This window comes from Podarcis pityusensis, assembly GCF_964106645.2.
Source record: "Podarcis pityusensis genome assembly, chromosome: 13".
In the NCBI taxonomy this organism is placed as follows: domain Eukaryota; kingdom Metazoa; phylum Chordata; class Lepidosauria; order Squamata; family Lacertidae; genus Podarcis; species Podarcis pityusensis.
In genome coordinates, this window is record NC_138038.1 from 25,538,951 (window position 1) to 25,555,818 (window position 16,868).

Sequence of the window (16,868 nt, forward strand, 5' to 3'; positions counted from 1 at the left end):
GAGAACAAGGATAGTTCACAATAGAAAATCAGATACAAAATACAAAACAAAACAAAATCAATAACCTCCCAATAATCAATACAAAGTTTCCACATTGCTACTGCTATCCCTAGGTAGTCATTTTGCCAGGGCTGAGGAACCTCTAGGTGCAGACCTCATTAGACCCAGGCCTCCCTGTTTGGCCCAGGAGGCTATTTTTGCCAAGCTGCATCCACTTGCCCTACACCTGACATCAAGTGCAGGGCAGGTAATAAGCTCAGCTGAAGGGGGCTTTGCAGGCATTACTGATCAGCTGGGACTGCAAAGCCCCGTACCAAGTGCTCAGCAAGGCCAGGCTATCAGCTGACAGTCAAGTGTTTTGAAATCCCTTGTAAAGTGCCATGCAAGACCTGTTGGGTGAAAAAAGGATGACCTGGCACCACTGTGACACCAGGTGACTTACAGGTGGATGGATCTGTCCATCTATAAAACCTGGTCCACATGGGATGGGGGAAGATAATAATTTGCTGCGCTAGCCAAATTCAGTTCCCCACCATTGCAAGATGCAGATTTGAGTTTAGCAAAAAACAAAACAAAAACAAAAAACAAAAACTGAATCATACTGAATCATAGAACTGTAGAGTTGGAAGGGACCCCAAAGGACATCTAGTCCAAGCCCCTGCAGTGAAGGAATCCTGCCCACAGCCATCCCTGGGTGGGCTCAAACCACCAACCTTCTGATTAACAGCCAGACATGCTAACCCGTTGTGCCACTTCAAACTTGCACATCGTTCTCATGTTTTCCAGGTAGCTAGGCTTCTGCATCTTGTTCAGCCCATTCCAGCAAATCCTTTGCCATGAAGAGCACAGAGTCATCACGTTCCCACCCCCAGGGCTCCCCAGTCAGTCTGCTTCTGCAGCTGCTCCTGTAACTACCTCCTGCATTCCCTCTTCTTCACAAAAGCACAATGAACTTGGACAAGTCTAAATCAGAACCAGTGTTAAATTTATGCAAGACTGCACAGTTTGTATAATTTGAAGGCCCGGAAACAGAATGAAGGAATTGTTGATGATTTTAAATAAAATCATCTCATTCGTAATGCTCGCAAGCCATATTCTCAGTCCCATGGAATTAAATTGTTTATCACAACTTGCCAAATTTTCAAGCATGGAGCTGAAAATAGTTTGCTTTATGAACTATCAGCCAGATACCTGGGAGACCAATAAGCAGATGTGAGCCAAATCAGTGCTCACCTCTATTCGTTTTGCTGGGATAAATCTTCTGGAAGTGCTTGAACTCTTCTGGCGCTGGGAAATCTTCCACTGGATGAAAGGAGTATTTAGATTCAAAGTCATCTGCAGAAAAGGAGGAAAATAAGGCCTGAAAACCATTTCTGGTCTGAAGGATTCCCACTGCCCGACTTTTCGCATCCATAAAACCCTGAATGATGGCTAAAATGGCAAAACTTGAAGCAGCCCCACCCTGAAAGTAAGGCTAGGGGCCGCTCTCTCCAGGTGCCAAATTTTGGTCACCATTATATGCAGATGACAGACTGAGGGCAGAATCCACCAGGAAATCAGAGTCACCTGGTAATAAGAGCTTTGTGTAGAGTGTCAGAATGGGCATGAGTCAGCATTTCAACATTCCTATAGATATACCTATCTATATATATAGTTTGTGTCACTGCTTTTCCAAGTAGCTGTTTGGGCATTCTGTACAAAATGAAATGTACCTAAAATAAACTGGTACAGACTATAAATAAAAGCATCCAGTGGATATATAATTCAAAGCATCAGATGCTTAACAAGCTGTCAACACCAAAAGGGAGAGAGCGACTCCATCTGTACACATGCTAAGCCAAACCCAACGAAGGATAATAAAGAAGTTCCCAGAGAACTTTGCATCTCCTTTTCCAGGTTGCTAGAAGTGAAGCCACAGTTTGGCTTAGCTTCAGACATTTGGTCTATTTTGCTTCAGACCAACCATGAGATGTTGGCAATGTTTGTTCTGCGGCTGGACACGCTGAGTTTGTCTGGAGCAAGAAAAGCCATGAACCCGAATTTAGACATAGCATTAGGGGAAACCATGGCTTAGCTCACAGCAGCGCAGCATCAGCAGGATGAAAGGAGGAGCAAAACTGCAGCAATCTCCTCTCTGGGAACCCACAGGGTCACTCATTCATGCCAAGCCATACTATGACTTGGCAGTCTATGCTAACACGTCTATGCCAGTGTCTTTCATTTTAGAGATGCTTCCTAAGCTTGTATGAATGAAGTTTCATCCCCAACACACACACACTTCTTCCTGGCCGATCGCAGTATTTTTCATAGCCACCGATACCAGCCAAACCAGCAGAAGTATCGTAATTCTGGGCAGGCTGGTTTTTCTTTGAATCCAGCACATGTCTCAAAGCCAACTTAAATGCACCTGACACCTATAATTTAAGGTAACAGCAGGTTCTTTCTACTCACCTCCTAAGAAAGACCTGACAGTGGAAATAGAGTCCCGGTGTCCATTTCTCATGGGTGGGGGAGGGGGAGGAGGTCCAACTGGCGTCCTGGTGGGTGGGGGTGGGGGTTTCCCACGGCTCGTAGGGTCTGACGTCCCGTGCATTCTGTAGGGTGGGGGAGGCGGAGGCGCATCTCTACCGCCATTTCGGATCATGGGTGGTGGCGGTGGAGGGGCTGCAAAGGAAATTTCCCAGGTCAGGATTTCATGAGCTAGCTTAGTAGCCAAAAAAGGGAAAAGCAGAGTTCCCTAGGCAAATAGCCCTAGGCCTTCCATCAACATCATTGGCTCTGCAGGTCCTTGACAGCCTTGTCTTTTCCTTGCACCTGCTATATAGGGTTCCGGGTTTCTTTTCCTGACCTCCCAACTCCATTAAGGAATTTTCTTACTTATTGAAGAGGCTAATTCACCTATGTGACCCTTAGCATGGCGAGTTGTAGGCTACCAAGCCCTTGGTGAGCATTGTGCGCATAAGTGACTGTAAAATTGCTGCGTTCTGATCGCAACATACCTGTACCAACTGTCCTCTCTGCTTCTTTTTGGAGGGTTTGCAGCTGCATGGGGAGTCACGATCTGAGCACAAAATAGGCTGATCAGATGACTGTGCTCCACAGTAACAAACACCCCACACTAAACAGGTAGGCTTATTTGTAGGACAAGAATGTAATACCTGCTTTTTGTTGTCGCTGTTCCGGAAAGCACGAGCATCTACTAATTAATGACCTGCTTTTTAATAACTATGAAGCTGCAGGGTCCTTTCTAGCAAGTCAGCTGTTAGGAGGGCAAGGCATGCTTTTCTGCACAACACAGAAAACTAAATTCGATCCCACATGTCTTGGTAGGAAAGACTCTCGCTGTGAAACTTGAATTTATATTCCAGTCTTCCAAGCACCAGTAACATGCTATGGTGGCAGTACCCTTTGTGCACGATGCCTGGGATAGGGAAGCTGGTCCTTCGGGTGCTGAGTTGGACTCAAAACTCCCACAAGCCACAGCCAGCAGGGTCAAAAATTGGCCACAACTTAAAACAACGGAAACTGCACATCCACACCATCATCCTTGTCTTTGTACAGCTCTTTCGAGCTTTCAAATGTTTCACCTGCAGATTTAAGAGGAGTGACAACTCTTCGCTGGCATCCATCTGCCTTGGGAGACAATGGAAGAAGAGTATGCCTTTGGAAACAACTGAGACTGTGAATTTGTGGCTTGGCCAGGTGACACCTAGCAAGTTTGTGGCAAAGGTATGGTTCAAACTGAAAACTTCCTAATTCACAGCCCACTCGTAGCTGCTATACTACAGAGCATGAAAACAGGCCATTCCTAACCTTCTTAAACCCACCGCGTACACATCCTGGCACCAAGATCGGAGACTATGGACAAGAAGGCATTTTTTTCTCTTGAGAGATTAACAAGAGGCTGTCAACGCCAAGACCACTTCCAGTTTTTCACAAACAAGGGCTAGGAGATGCTCTTACCTGCGCCCCGGCTTGGAGGGTCACGGGCAGGAGGTGGGGGCCGACTGCTCTGTAAAGAAGGGGAGGCTGAAGGGGGCGGGGGAGGAGCCATACCCCTCCCAGGCCCTGGTGTCTTTCGATGCAAGGAATTGTGTCTCTGCGGAAGCTCGGGAGCGGACTCGTTGGTGGGGCTGGCGGGGCCGTTGGGTACACCGGGGGGTTGGCGGTAAGGTGGAGGAGGGGGCGCCAGAGACTGGCCCTGACTGCTTGGTCCCGTTCGGATATTCACTGGGGAAGGGGGCGGCTTGATAGGGGGAGGAGCCGGCGGTCCATCCCGAGTCCCTGGGAGCCGCTGTCCTGGCGTTGGTGGCAAGGGCTTTTCGCGGTTGTAGGAAGGTGCTTTGCTGCTGTGCATGGGAGGAGGGGCAGGGGGTGCGTTGGCTCGGCGTCCCGGGGGTGGAGGCGGCGGAGCCGATGAACTGTGTTTCATGCCGGTGCCGCTGGCGGTATTTGGCCGCGAGAGATCTGGCAAGGAAGGTCTCTGCATGCGCGGAAGTTCCGGAGGGGAAGCCCGGCTGTTGTCAGCGTCATCTTGGGGCCGGCTGCTGGTTGCAGACACCGGGGGCCGCGGAGCCGCTGATCTGGACCCAGGGACCTGGAGGCACTGCTTCCCAGAGGGACTTTCTGAAACCAAGGAAAGACAGCACAGAGTTGCTTGTTAGAGAAGCGAAATAGATCAACATCTCCTTCCAATATAAAGCCAGTGATATACTGTTCATGCAGAGCCTATATTCTAAATGACTGGGAGGTTTTCAGGTGTCTGGACACAAATGTTTCCCACAGCAGAAGGGATGAACGAGGCAAGTCAAATTTTAATTGCTGGACATAGAAGGGACATCAGGGGAAAGAAAAGGGCGACTTCTTGATTGCCAATGGAATCCTGGCAGGCAGCTAAAGCTTTGGACAATTCACTCATTTAGGGCTGCAAAATTCTGTTATTCCGTCCATTAACTTCCTACATCTACAGCTTCCTGAACAAGGGTCCTCTGATTCCCTTGCCTGTTCAACCCACTTGGCCTTCCTGGCATTAACAGCACACCACCCCTCATCTCCAAGCACTGAGAAAGCCCTCACTTCCAGCACTTTATCCTTGGCCAACCCTACGTCCACATGCAGCTCCTTCGGAGCCCGCTGCCTCCTACTTTCCAGTGCAACTTTTCCTCACTGGATTCTCAGCTTTCAAGCTCCTTGTTGCCCCTTAACTTCTCTCTCTTCTCACCCATGTTTCAGAAGCCTAACTGGCTTCAACTATAAGTCAGGTGTTAAGTGTTGATGGTCCCTTGCTGTGGAATGCTCTTCCAGCAGAGATTCGGCAGGACTCCTTGCTGGTAATTTTCTATCATCTCCCCCAGAAGTATAACCATTCACTTGCCTATACTTTTCTCCATTGAGGCAGTTTTTAAAAATTAGTTTCTGTTTTTTAAATACAATTTTATATTGTGCTGTACTTAATGCATTTTGTTGTAAACTGCCTTAATATAGTCATATGAAGGGGAGGTCAACAAATAATACACACACAGTAACTGAATGACAGTGTTCAACCCCAAGGGATTTTCACAGCGGCCAACAAGTTAAATAATCAAGTCAAACAATGATCGATATTAAAATTCAGAACAGAAACTTATCAGAGGTAATGTAAACACACATGTCTCTTTGGGGAAGGCATTCCATAGACAGGGTGCGCTTCACCCCTACCCTCAAAAACCCACTCATGGCCACCACCAGCTTCACCTTAGATGGCCAGAGTATCCAAAGGGGGACCTCAGAAGAAGATCTAGAGGTCCAAGTAAGTTCACGTAGAAGCAAGAAGTCCTGTAATACACCAGTAATACACAGGCAGACAGGTGGGGGAGGAGACATGGTTTCCACCCTTGTTATTAAGCCTGACTAGGCTCAGCTCCACAGGCATTAAGTGCCACTACAACCCACCATAAATTTTCCTGATCGTTTCAATAAGGCATGGACTTGCTCTCAAAACCAAGTTGCGATCACTCTTCGCAGGAGCTAGGGGACTTGATCACTCAAACACAAGGTTCAATGTCTGGTATTTCACAAATCATGATTTAAACGACTTTTATTCAGTCTAGTCCAGTCCACATTCTGTGGTCCTCACCTGAACTGTCTTTTACTCCCACAGGTCGAAGCTTGGGGACACCACCCTGGAAGAGGCCGCCCTTTGGTGGCAGAGGGGATGCACCGGAGTTGTAGCCGCCACTGCCCTTGGATTCTGGAAGAAAAAGGCCCCTGGGTTATTTATTTAATTTCTAAACACATTTTTTTTAAATACCACCTCAGGAACATAGGGAACTACCTTATTCTGAGACAGACCGTAGATCCAAGCCGCTCAGTTTCAGGCAGGAATTTCCCCCAGCTCTAACTGGAGGTGCCAGGGATTGACCCTGGGGCTTTCTAATTACAGTGGAACCTCTACTTACCACCATAATTCATTCCGGCGGCCCGTCCTTAAGGCGAAATGGGTCGCTGGTACCATTGTGTGCATGTGCAGATGGCAGCAGCCGCTTCTGTGCGTGTGCAAACAGCCGTTTCTGTGTGTGCGCGAATCGCGGCAAACCCGGTATTTACTTCTGGGTTTGCCGCGGTTGCGACTTGGATTGAACCCAAGTAGAGGCGGTCATAAGTAGAGGCTCTGCTGTACACGAGAGATGCTCTAAAGAGACGCTCTGCTCTACTCTACACTGAGCTATGGTTCTTCTCTTCTGGGCTTTACATAGGCAGCCTCCACCATATTCTTTTACTCAAGATGCTGCTTCTCAGCATGTGGGCAAGGAAAAGACCCAGTGGTATTGGAGTCATCTCCTCCTGAAGTGGCAGTATGAAAGCAGAGAAGGTAATAACTTTACTGCTCAAGATCACATGGGTATCAGACAGCGGCTGCTGCTTAAAGAGCTAAGCACGAATACATCGTAGGCTGTGCATTTACCTTCACACCAGGATTTAGAGACACCTGTTTCCGAGGATTTAAGTGTGCAGCTGCCAGTTTTATTTTACTGCTAACTGCAACACTTTATTTCAAGCATTTGCAGCACTGGGACCTGTGCAGTTTAGGAGGTAGTTTGCTGCCTTCCTTCAGAGAACAAAGAGAACATTTTTTGCAACTACAAATGCAGACAGGAGAGTGCTGCTTGTGAGCTTCCCAGAGGCATCTGACTGGCCATGGTGGGAATGTTGGATTAGCTAGACCTTTGGTCTGATGCAGCAAGGCTCTTCTTATGCTGGCATACAGAGGGGGACTGTGCAAGAACTCATGCTGCCAAAAAAGGAGGCTTCTATGCTTTACGCTGTCAGAGGGAATGATGGCCTCAGTCACAAAACAAAGGGACTGACTGCACAACCTTTCCCCCAACAGATCAAGTGAGAGAGCTACTGACAGCTCAGTCTGAAGAGCCTGAGACTCTTCATCTCAGGGTCGTGGGTTTGAGTCCCACATGGGGCAAAAGAGTCCTGCATTGCAGGGGGTTGGACTAGATGACTCTCGTGATCATTTCCAATTCTATGATTCCACGAAGGTATGCAATCCAGACCACCAAGTTCCACAAGCTATGAGTGAGTTCAGCACAGAAGGTACACGCTGAGAAGTGACCCGAGCAGCGCAGTCATTAATTGCTACTCCTGCAAAGTTCTGCTCAGGAGTAAAGTAGGGAAATGGGGTGGCATGTTGAGAATGACTCGCGGCGTATGCCAGCAAATGACTCCAGGTAACTCAACTGACTGAACCCAGCCACATGCTGCAGTGCAAGTGGGGGGAAGAGTCCTCCCCTTCCGGCCCTTCTGTCTTTCCCCAACTCCTCATACAGCACAAAGCCAGATCAAGCACACAGCGTATCAAACAGACAAATGTAAGCAAAAGCCTCACCCCAAGGGCAATGTTATGGGCCACAGCCCTCTCCCTCCCCACCTGCATCACCTGATGCCTCTGTTTGTAGAGATTCTAGGCCATTTCCTCCCATACCTGCTACTGAATTCTTTTAAGAGTGAATGCTCAACAGAAGGGCTGAGCACCATCTGGAAATTGGGCGGGGGGGGGATCACTGAGAGCTTTCCCAATTAGATAGCAAATATCATATTGCAACTGCCCCAGACCCCATGCTTACTCTCAATGACGGGTGCACTCCGGTCATTGACTTGGGTCACCTTTTTCAACTTGGCCCCTTTACAGATGTCTTGCAGCAAGGCTCCCCTCCCTCGCTGCTCATCCCTGTTCAGTTTTGGAGGATCTGTGTTAGCCTGAAAGGAGAAGATCGGCAACCAGGTTAAGTGGAGAAAGGGAAGCACAGGAGTAGTTCTTGGGTGCCCCTGTGAATGCTTCTCAGCAGGGCTCTTTGGATGTGGACAGCAGGGACAGGAGGACCACCTACCTGATTGAAAGTTGGGGGTGGGGGTGGTCCAGGGGGAGGGGGAGGAGGTATTGGCATCTTTGCCCCACTCCCTGCCGACTCAGTGTAAAAAGAACTTTTGGTCACTCATAAACCTGCAATGACAGGGGTGAAACAGAAAACTGTTACGAAGGAGAAACAACAGCAAATGAAATAGAAGGCAGTGATGGAACCTGGTGGGCATTGTTGCAGTTTCATACCCACTTCACTACCTGTCATGAGAAAATGCCATTGAGGTAAGTATTTTATTCAGCTGATTAAAAAAAAAAAGAGTATTTCATACAAGGTGACTGCAAGGCAGTTAAGAAAATAAACACAATAGAAGCAGGAGCACCACTTCATAATAAACAACACACCAGGATAAGAACTAAAATGCTTTAGAGGCGAGGGGAAACGATGGTCGCTGCAAGCAAGCTTTGAAGCTGCAGACCCAGGTGACACACATGCAATATAGACCATATTCAAAACAACTTTGGGGCACACATGGAGGGCAACAGGTAAATCAAAATTATCTGCCTTAACTGAAAAAGTGAAATGCAGTTTAAAAATAAAAATGACAACTCAAGTATTCCACTCTCCCCCCCACCCCGCAAAAAAGCCACCCCACGTTTTACTGGATTATCAACAGAGATGATGATGATGATGATGATGATGATGATGATGATAGTGATGTGAGGTGAGAATATTCTCTGCTAGAAAATTCTCCGGAGAATATTCTCCACAAACTGTAAGTTCTAATGTAAGAACTGGTTTTACAATCCACATTTAAAAAATCTAGTAAACAATAAGTCAAACTGTGATATTGCCAGTGTAAGTAGTTTAAGTTAGTGGCAGGCTTAGTGATTAACGTGAGTCATTCACGCTGAATTTTCAAATTCAAGTTTGGTGCAAAAAATCAAAGACTGTGAATTCAATGCATTACCCCACTGAATAAAAGTATCTGTACAGTTTTTGGTTGCCATCTAAACAAGTTTACTCATGAATAAACATGCATATTAACTAATTATATCATTTTCAATGCAGTAAAATGAATGTTCTCCTATTTTAAATGAAAATTCTCTAATATTCTCATTAGTCGAGAATATTCTCGAGAACTTAACATTACTACGCCCTATACCCGGAGGTCTCAGGGCAGTTCACAGAATAAGATTAAGGAAGGGCTGTTTTATATTGTGCTATCATTTACCATTGCTGGCATTCTGAGCTGCTCTCTACCATCTTTTGCATAAGCCACGGAACTAGCCAACAAAATGGAAGGATAAAGGAAAAGAGTGGTAGCAGGTAGAAGTCAAGTGTGCTCATACCTCTGTACGATATACAGAATTTTAGCTATGGTACCCAGATTTCTAGTTTTCTTGTTTATTTTTAAAACCCTTTCTCATACGGAGGTACCATACTTTTCCATGTATAAGACTCTATTTTTTCCCTGAAAAATATTGCTAAAAAATTGGGGACGTCTTATACATGGATAGTGAATAGGGTGGACGTTTGATTGGTTGCTGCTGCGTCTGTTAGCGGTTATTGTGTGTGTGATTGGTTGCTGCGTCAATGGGTGGTGTTGACTGGCTGACACTGTGGCAATTGGGCGGGCAATCAGCAGCTTCTGCTGGCGAGGGGACAGAAAGGAGGCGGATTTTGTGACATGTGCAGGTGAGCGATTTATGGCAATCCCCCCCCCCCAAAAAGCCGAACAACCCTGTGTAATCTTCCCCCATTTTCTGAAATTTGAGTCCCCAAAAATATGGGGCGTCTTATCCATGGGGGCATCTTATAGACGGAAAAGTACAGTAAACAGCCTCCTAACAAGTGACACTCTGAACATAGGTATACCACAAATTTAATCAGGTTTGAAAGAAACTCATTTAACTGCCATGGTTCCCAACCAAGGAACCACCCCAGACAACTATAGTCTTGTGAAGAGACCAAAGATCTCTTAACAACATACGCAACACTCTCCCAAATCGACCGTTCCAACAGTTCTCCGAAGGAAGCCGTGACAATTTAAGTGATATAAAACTAGTTTCGATTTGTAGAGCAGATTGACTCATAATGAAAACCGCCCCCTGGTGAATATATTTCGTGAACACAACTATAATAAGTGAGCCTGGAAAATTCCCAGTGTCAAAAGCACTTGAAGTCTGGTGAGGGAGGGTGGGGATCAAAGAATTCGACATGTTCATATCCCATAACTGGGAATAAGAATGTGCAAGGATGCTTCTGACACTTCTGTGCAGGCCAACCTATACCCTGGAAAAGTGAACAGGAGTTCAGTTTTAATACAGCACTACGTTAGCTGGTAGTGCTATAGCAGGCTCAGCATAACCTGATTGACAGGCAGAAACATCCACCACCACGTCACCACAGAAATACTTTGGACGAAGCAGATACAGGAAGAAGGGGTGTGATTCACCCTAGATACACAATGCCGATACCTGTCAGAAGCACAAGCCCAATGACATCAAATTACCAGTCGGAACTATTACAGACAAGCCAGTCTAATGCTAGTGGAATGCACCCGGTTTCAGCACCTGCCCGTCCAAGGAAGGGAGTTGCAGCAGCTCAAGGCAAAGCAGAGGAATGGAGTTCTGATTAACTCCAACCAAGGAGGAGCTGCCAAGAAAGCTGACTCCCCTGAAACCCTCATGCAAGGCAACCCATAATAGTACTTAAGAGACCGGATACCTTTGCCAAACCCCAGCTCTGCCAGAGGAGGTGTGAAGCTTTTTAAAATACTGGCTAAAAAGCAAGTCCAATACTGAATGAAAAAAGCTTGTGAGACCGCAACTCCAGGCATCTCCACCACCACAAGAGCAGGCAAAAGTAGGTATTTCCCAGCCGAAAGGCACAATCCACTAAAAACGTTTCCCACATGTGAAATTAAAAGAAGCTGCAAGAACACACATCTATTCTGGATATGCTCTAGGGCACCTGCAGTTTCCAAACCTGAAAAAAACTTTGTTTTTAAAGAAATGCTTCTGACCTTCGTGGATACAGAGATGTGAAAGAGGATGCTTGCATCAGCTATTTCCCCTAAAACAGATTCCCAAAGTGGTGCCCTCCAGGTGTTGCTGGACGACAACTCTCAGCATCGTTGATCACTGGCCATGCTGGCAGAGGTTGATAGGAACTGCAGTCCACTATCACATCTGGAGGGCTGCACCTTGCCTATCTCTGGTCCCAAATATCCAGGGAACAGAAAATATTAGGTACCTCCAATTTCAACATTCACGAAAGCGGCGTGCAAGCTATGTGGCAGGAAGGAGCATTTCCTCTCAAATAATCATTTTGCTGTCCTTTCCCTAAGTACGGTAATGACAAACACAGGACTGTAGAGGAACAGAGAATTAAATGCACTATGTTAAATGCAACATAGCACCTCGTGGCAAACAAGCCAAGTTTGCAAAGATGGTCTCACAGGCTACCCTTAAACAGCTCTTGCAAATAAAGTCATTAAAATCACCAGCCTATTGGATGTTTTGCCAGCCTGTTTGCCTCCACACACCCTTGGCTAGTCACTTGTGGTCCCCCAAAAAAAGAAGGGATGAAGGAAGAAGTGTTTCGTTCAGGTTTTCCTACTTGGTCTTCTAAGGAAGATTCCTGCTCGCTACAGACAATCTGTCTAGTGGTTACCTGCCAACCTTCCTTAAACTGTGACAGGCTGTCTAGAAGTCATCACTGGAAATCTCAGCTCTGCCTGGTAAGACAGCGGCAGTTGACAAGAGATTGCACAGCCAAGCATCCAAAACTCTGGCAAAGTGACTGAGCCTTCAAAGAGATCAACCTGGAGAAGTGCTGCCACCATGTTTCACACCATTAATGAAATGGAAACACTCTCCCTATTGTTAGGTAAATGTTTTTTGTTTGTTCTTTTTGGACCATTGATATTTTGTTTGACCTATAAGTCGGTCTCCCTTAAAGCTGGCTGGGCGATACTCCACAAGAATATACATGCTTCTATTCCACTGCTTATTTTCCTTCTTCCCGTCCCCACTTGTTTGCAAATCGGGCGCCTCTACCTTTTATTGTTTAGAACAGGCTAGATATTAGAAATGCAACCCGATTAAACAATTGTCGATTCATTGTCAGACGTCTTTGCCCCAACCAGCTGTTGTTGAAAGTATTTCATGCTACCAGGATCTATGCATCCTCTGCCTCGTTACTTGTGGTCAACGTCTACAAGTTTACTGGTGCCCAAAGGACAGTCAGTCTAACCTAACCTGCAGCTGTCCTCAGAGAGCTTCTTTTCTCTGCCTGGAATATCAGATCCCCTTATTTACTCAGATCTCCAATTTAGGAATAAAAATGCTAGATACTAACATATTCAGTAGGAAAGCAATCTAATCAGAGATATGTACACCCAAGGCTAGATATTTGCCACCACTGAGTCATGCCTTTTTAAAAAAAAGTTCTTAGCATTGTACAATGAAAGTACTAAAAGATCCTCACAACTACTTGAAAGGGAATAAAATTGGATGGAAAATAAAACATACCCAAGATAGGAGCTTTCAATCAAGAAGTCAGAGAACACAATTTAGTTTGTTTCATCTACTGAAGCTCTGCCTCTCCGATTCCATTCCTGTTCCGACTCTCATCCCAGTGTGCAGTCACACTTGGGTTTACAAGCATGCAAAAACGCAATGCCCATGATGTGACTACAATGTTATGGGGGCGGTGTGATAGTTTCAAAGCATGGTCACCTGAGGAGGATGGGAAGTGACTGGTCCAAAGGCAGCAAGCACTCAATTAATCACGCAGTCTCTGGGAATGCATGTGCTGCAAGACATGTAAGCTGGCAAAGATAGCCGAAGCTATGCCTAGCATGAAAAACCCTTGATTGACTGGTGGAGTTTGTCCCATTGCTTCACTTGCTGTATGTAGTAGAACACTGACTTTTTTTCTAAGCAAAACACTGAATCAAGCAACTGTGGAGCAAGTTGCCTGAGTCTCCTCTGCTTTTTGCTTGTGAAAATTTGGTGATTAAACTGTGCACATGATTACTGGGGTGGAGGGGAAGGATCTGAATTTAGAGGGGAAGGATTTAGAATTTACAAAAAGCACCGAGTGAAGTCGCGTATATTTGAAACACCATTGAAAAGGTATACAAACACTCCATTCTGCCCCTTTTGTGACATTTTCATGTCACTTCTGGTTTTGGCGTGATGCGCATGTGCGCAACTGCGCACATAATGAACATGCGTAAATGCCTGTATCACAATGTGCTGGTCAGCCTTGAAGGTGCCAAAGATGACCCCCAAGGTACTATGTCACCATGTTGAAGCTTACTAGTGACTTGTGTTGGAATTTTTATTTATTTTTATTTTGCTGTAGCACTGCTACTGTGGGAATAGAAGTGATTTAATGATAACAGATGCCCTGGCTCATTAACTTCCCAGAAACACAGCGAGCCAGATATAATCGCCCTCATTATTGCAAAAACAAGATGCTGTTTTCTCTCTGCCCAGCATTTACGATATTGACAATTACTTTCCTAACGATGGTCGCCTTTTGCGTGCCTCATATGCCCTAAATGGAACTAAGCAAACATGTTTACTCCCACAATGCAACTTTCTGTGAATGGCAGCAGCGAGAGTGATAAACGCAGCAAAACTGTACAGTATTGGTGAAACGCCTCCTCTCTCTCCTAGCTATTAACAGCTATTTAATAGGTAGTAGCAACATGGGGACAGTGATCTCTCAGACATGGGGAGCAGGCTTTAACCCAGGGGTCGGCAAGATTTACCTCACCTGGGCTGGTTCACTCTAGCAGAGATCCCTCCGTGGGCTGGATCACGCATGGCCACAATTTCCGGCATCTGCGTCTGTGCAGACACAATTTCTGGCACCGCAGAAGTGAGTCCCCACACAGCGCTAGTTTAGCGCAGCGCATGGGGACTTGCCGAGTGGACGGCTTGGTTCGGGGGCGGCTCAGGAGCCAATTAAACGACCCCCGTGGGCTGCTTGTTTGCCCATGGGCCTTAGGTTGCCTACCCCTGCTTTAACCTCTTCCTAGAGCTCACTATTCACCCAAGCACTCTCAGTTCCCCAAACTGCTAACACCTGTTAACAATGCTAACTGTGGTCTGAAAGCACTGGGTGAGACTTCAAATAAAGGCACCCAGCTAAGGGACTGGGCCAGCAGATTATGCCTTTCCTATACTTTACCAAGATCAGCCAAGAGCATCCTCTGAATGCCACTTAAAACAACACATTTGGACAGCAATGACATGCCAAGAGCCATCCCACTGACAGTTCTCAATTACAGAACTTCCCCCCTCAGGAGCTGGTGTTGCATGGGGACTAAGGGACTGAACTATGTGCCATGATGTCCCCAAACAAAATTCTACATCTACCATGAGCTCACCAAGTCCTTTCTCTCTGCCTCAGTCACCAGGCTGCAAAATGGCAATGGCAACAAAAATTTTGCTTTAATCTCAGCTGCATACCCTCTCGCAGCCTATATTTGAAGTGACTTATGAAATCCAAGTATAAGCATGGAACAGTTACAAATATATTGTACTGTGTCATTTGTGAAACTCATTTCTGTATTCCACAAAGAGACAATAGCTTTGATGGAAGGACCAGTCATAAAGCTTACAATGTTCAGAAGTTTGGGTAACCAAGAACCTAAAGAAACTATTTCTGGCCAACTTCACCCTGATGGTAGAAAAAAATTAAAAGTAATTTTAGAAGGTGGACCTCCTTTAATCTTTCCATAGTGGGAAAAATTGCTTCCGTAAAAAAAAAAATGTCTTGTCTGCCTAAGTTATTATCTCTTTTCAATTTTTCAGCCCAAATTTGGCCATTGAAATATCAGGATCTAAAAAGGCTTGGGTGAATAAATCCAATCTGTATGAAACAGGCAAAACAGGTGGTTGGGAAACACCAAAAATTAACCTGTATTATGAAGCCAATGAGTTAAGGCAGGCTACATCCCTAATAACTAGCGATACATGAAAGGCATGGGTTCAAATGGAAGAAACACACAATATGGAAATTTCAAGAGATGCTATTCTTTCAATGGGCATGCAAATACAGGATGAAAATGTCCCTCCCCCCCTTTTAATAAGAACAGGCTTCAGTACTGTTATGGCTGGGGTAGGGGAAAGGTTTATATCATTTAAATGAATTTTACTTGAAACTCTGAGCCACTTGGAGGAAGGGTGTTGCAGGAGAAACTTGGAACCCTGGGATGTAATTGGCTGGTGTTGAAACAAACCACCTCTTTTATATCACAACAAGAAATAGGCTCAAGCTGCCCTCACTCTCAAAGATTTTGAACAGTTTGTACTTTCAAGTGTTGTTTGTTAACATGAGAGGATGGACATCTAAACGATACAGAACATTTGTGTTTCGTGACCTAAAAGAGTGTTGGGAAAGTGACCTAGGAGATGCCACAAATGACTCTGATTGCAGGGGGAATTTGCAATAATTCTGTAAGGGCTGAAAGAGCTATGCTCAAAATAGTATGGGGGGGCATTATACCACCGTAAGATTACCTCATATAGTAAAAACATCTTCTGCAAAATGTTGGCAATGTGGTCAGCATAATGGAATGTATTTCTACCTTTGGTGACAATGTCCTCAGGGGAATTTACCAAACTGCTGCTCCACACCAGGTACAAACACAGGTACCCTAGAGAGGAAGACTACATCCTGATGAATCACACGCCCCTCCTGAGCCCTCCAGTCTGTCCAGTTGTCTATCCATGCCTTGGTAATTCATGCCAGGATCAAGTGCTAGATAGAAGCAGGCATGCCCTGGGCTCTGCTCCTGGTCAGGGAACAGGAGCCACTGGAGATTTCATATGCCCCATCTCCTGGACCAAGCTGATCCCATATATAAACTCCATTGCTTTCTTTTTCTCTTCTGTTCCTTTTTCCTTTAACATTGAGAAGCTTTGGCCTGGGTCTTATCTTTTTGTCATCTGTACATTGCTTAGAAAATGTTATGTTCTTTATTAACTGCTGCTGCTGCTCATAATAATAATAATAATAATAATAATAATAATACAGTCGTATCTTGGAAGTCGAACAGCCTAGTTGTCGAACGTTTTGGCTCCCAAACGATCAAAACCCGGAAGTGACAGTTCTGCTTTGCGAACGTTCTTTTGGAAGCTGAACGTCTGACGGGGCCTCGGTGGTTTCCGATTGGCTGCAGGAACTTCCTGCAACCAATCAGAAGCCGCGCTTTAGTTTCCGAACTTTTTGGAAGTCGAACGGACTTCCGGAACAGATTCCGTTCAACTTCCAAGGTACGACTGTAATGATGTGATTTAGCAGCAACATCTGTTGATAGGGTAACTCAAGGGGGTGGGGGAGGTAGTGGAAAGCGGGCAACTTTTATGTCTCTGATCTCCCTTTCCCTGGAATGGCTTGTCTGCCCCCCACTGCCATATCTGCTCCTGCCGTATCTCAAATATTTGAACAGGGTACACATCCCTCCTCCCCAGGTACCAATCCTGCAGTCCAGGC

At 45.8% G+C, this 16,868-nt stretch overlaps 1 protein-coding gene across 5 annotated transcripts in view; it reads right to left on the reverse strand.

Moving 5' to 3' along the window:
• The window catches only part of WIPF2 (WAS/WASL interacting protein family member 2), a 31,413-nt gene that overhangs the window by 5,806 nt on the left and 8,739 nt on the right, over positions 1 to 16,868 (reverse strand). For 4 of the 5 annotated variants that reach the window (XM_080978337.1, XM_080978341.1, XM_080978340.1 and 1 more), the window contains 6 exons: positions 8,379 to 8,491; positions 8,115 to 8,247; positions 6,116 to 6,229; positions 3,964 to 4,626; positions 2,452 to 2,664; positions 1,234 to 1,335 (listed from right to left, as the gene is read on the reverse strand). In XM_080978337.1, coding sequence (XP_080834463.1) covers positions 1,234 to 1,335; positions 2,452 to 2,664; positions 3,964 to 4,626; positions 6,116 to 6,229; positions 8,115 to 8,247; positions 8,379 to 8,435 — 1,282 coding nt within the window. In that variant the 5' untranslated portion in view covers positions 8,436 to 8,491. Of the gene's footprint in view, positions 1 to 1,233; positions 1,336 to 2,451; positions 2,665 to 3,963; positions 4,627 to 6,115; positions 6,230 to 8,114; positions 8,248 to 8,378; positions 8,492 to 12,886; positions 14,069 to 16,868 lie in introns of those variants that run through there. The other variant, XM_080978338.1, reaches the window with a different exon arrangement.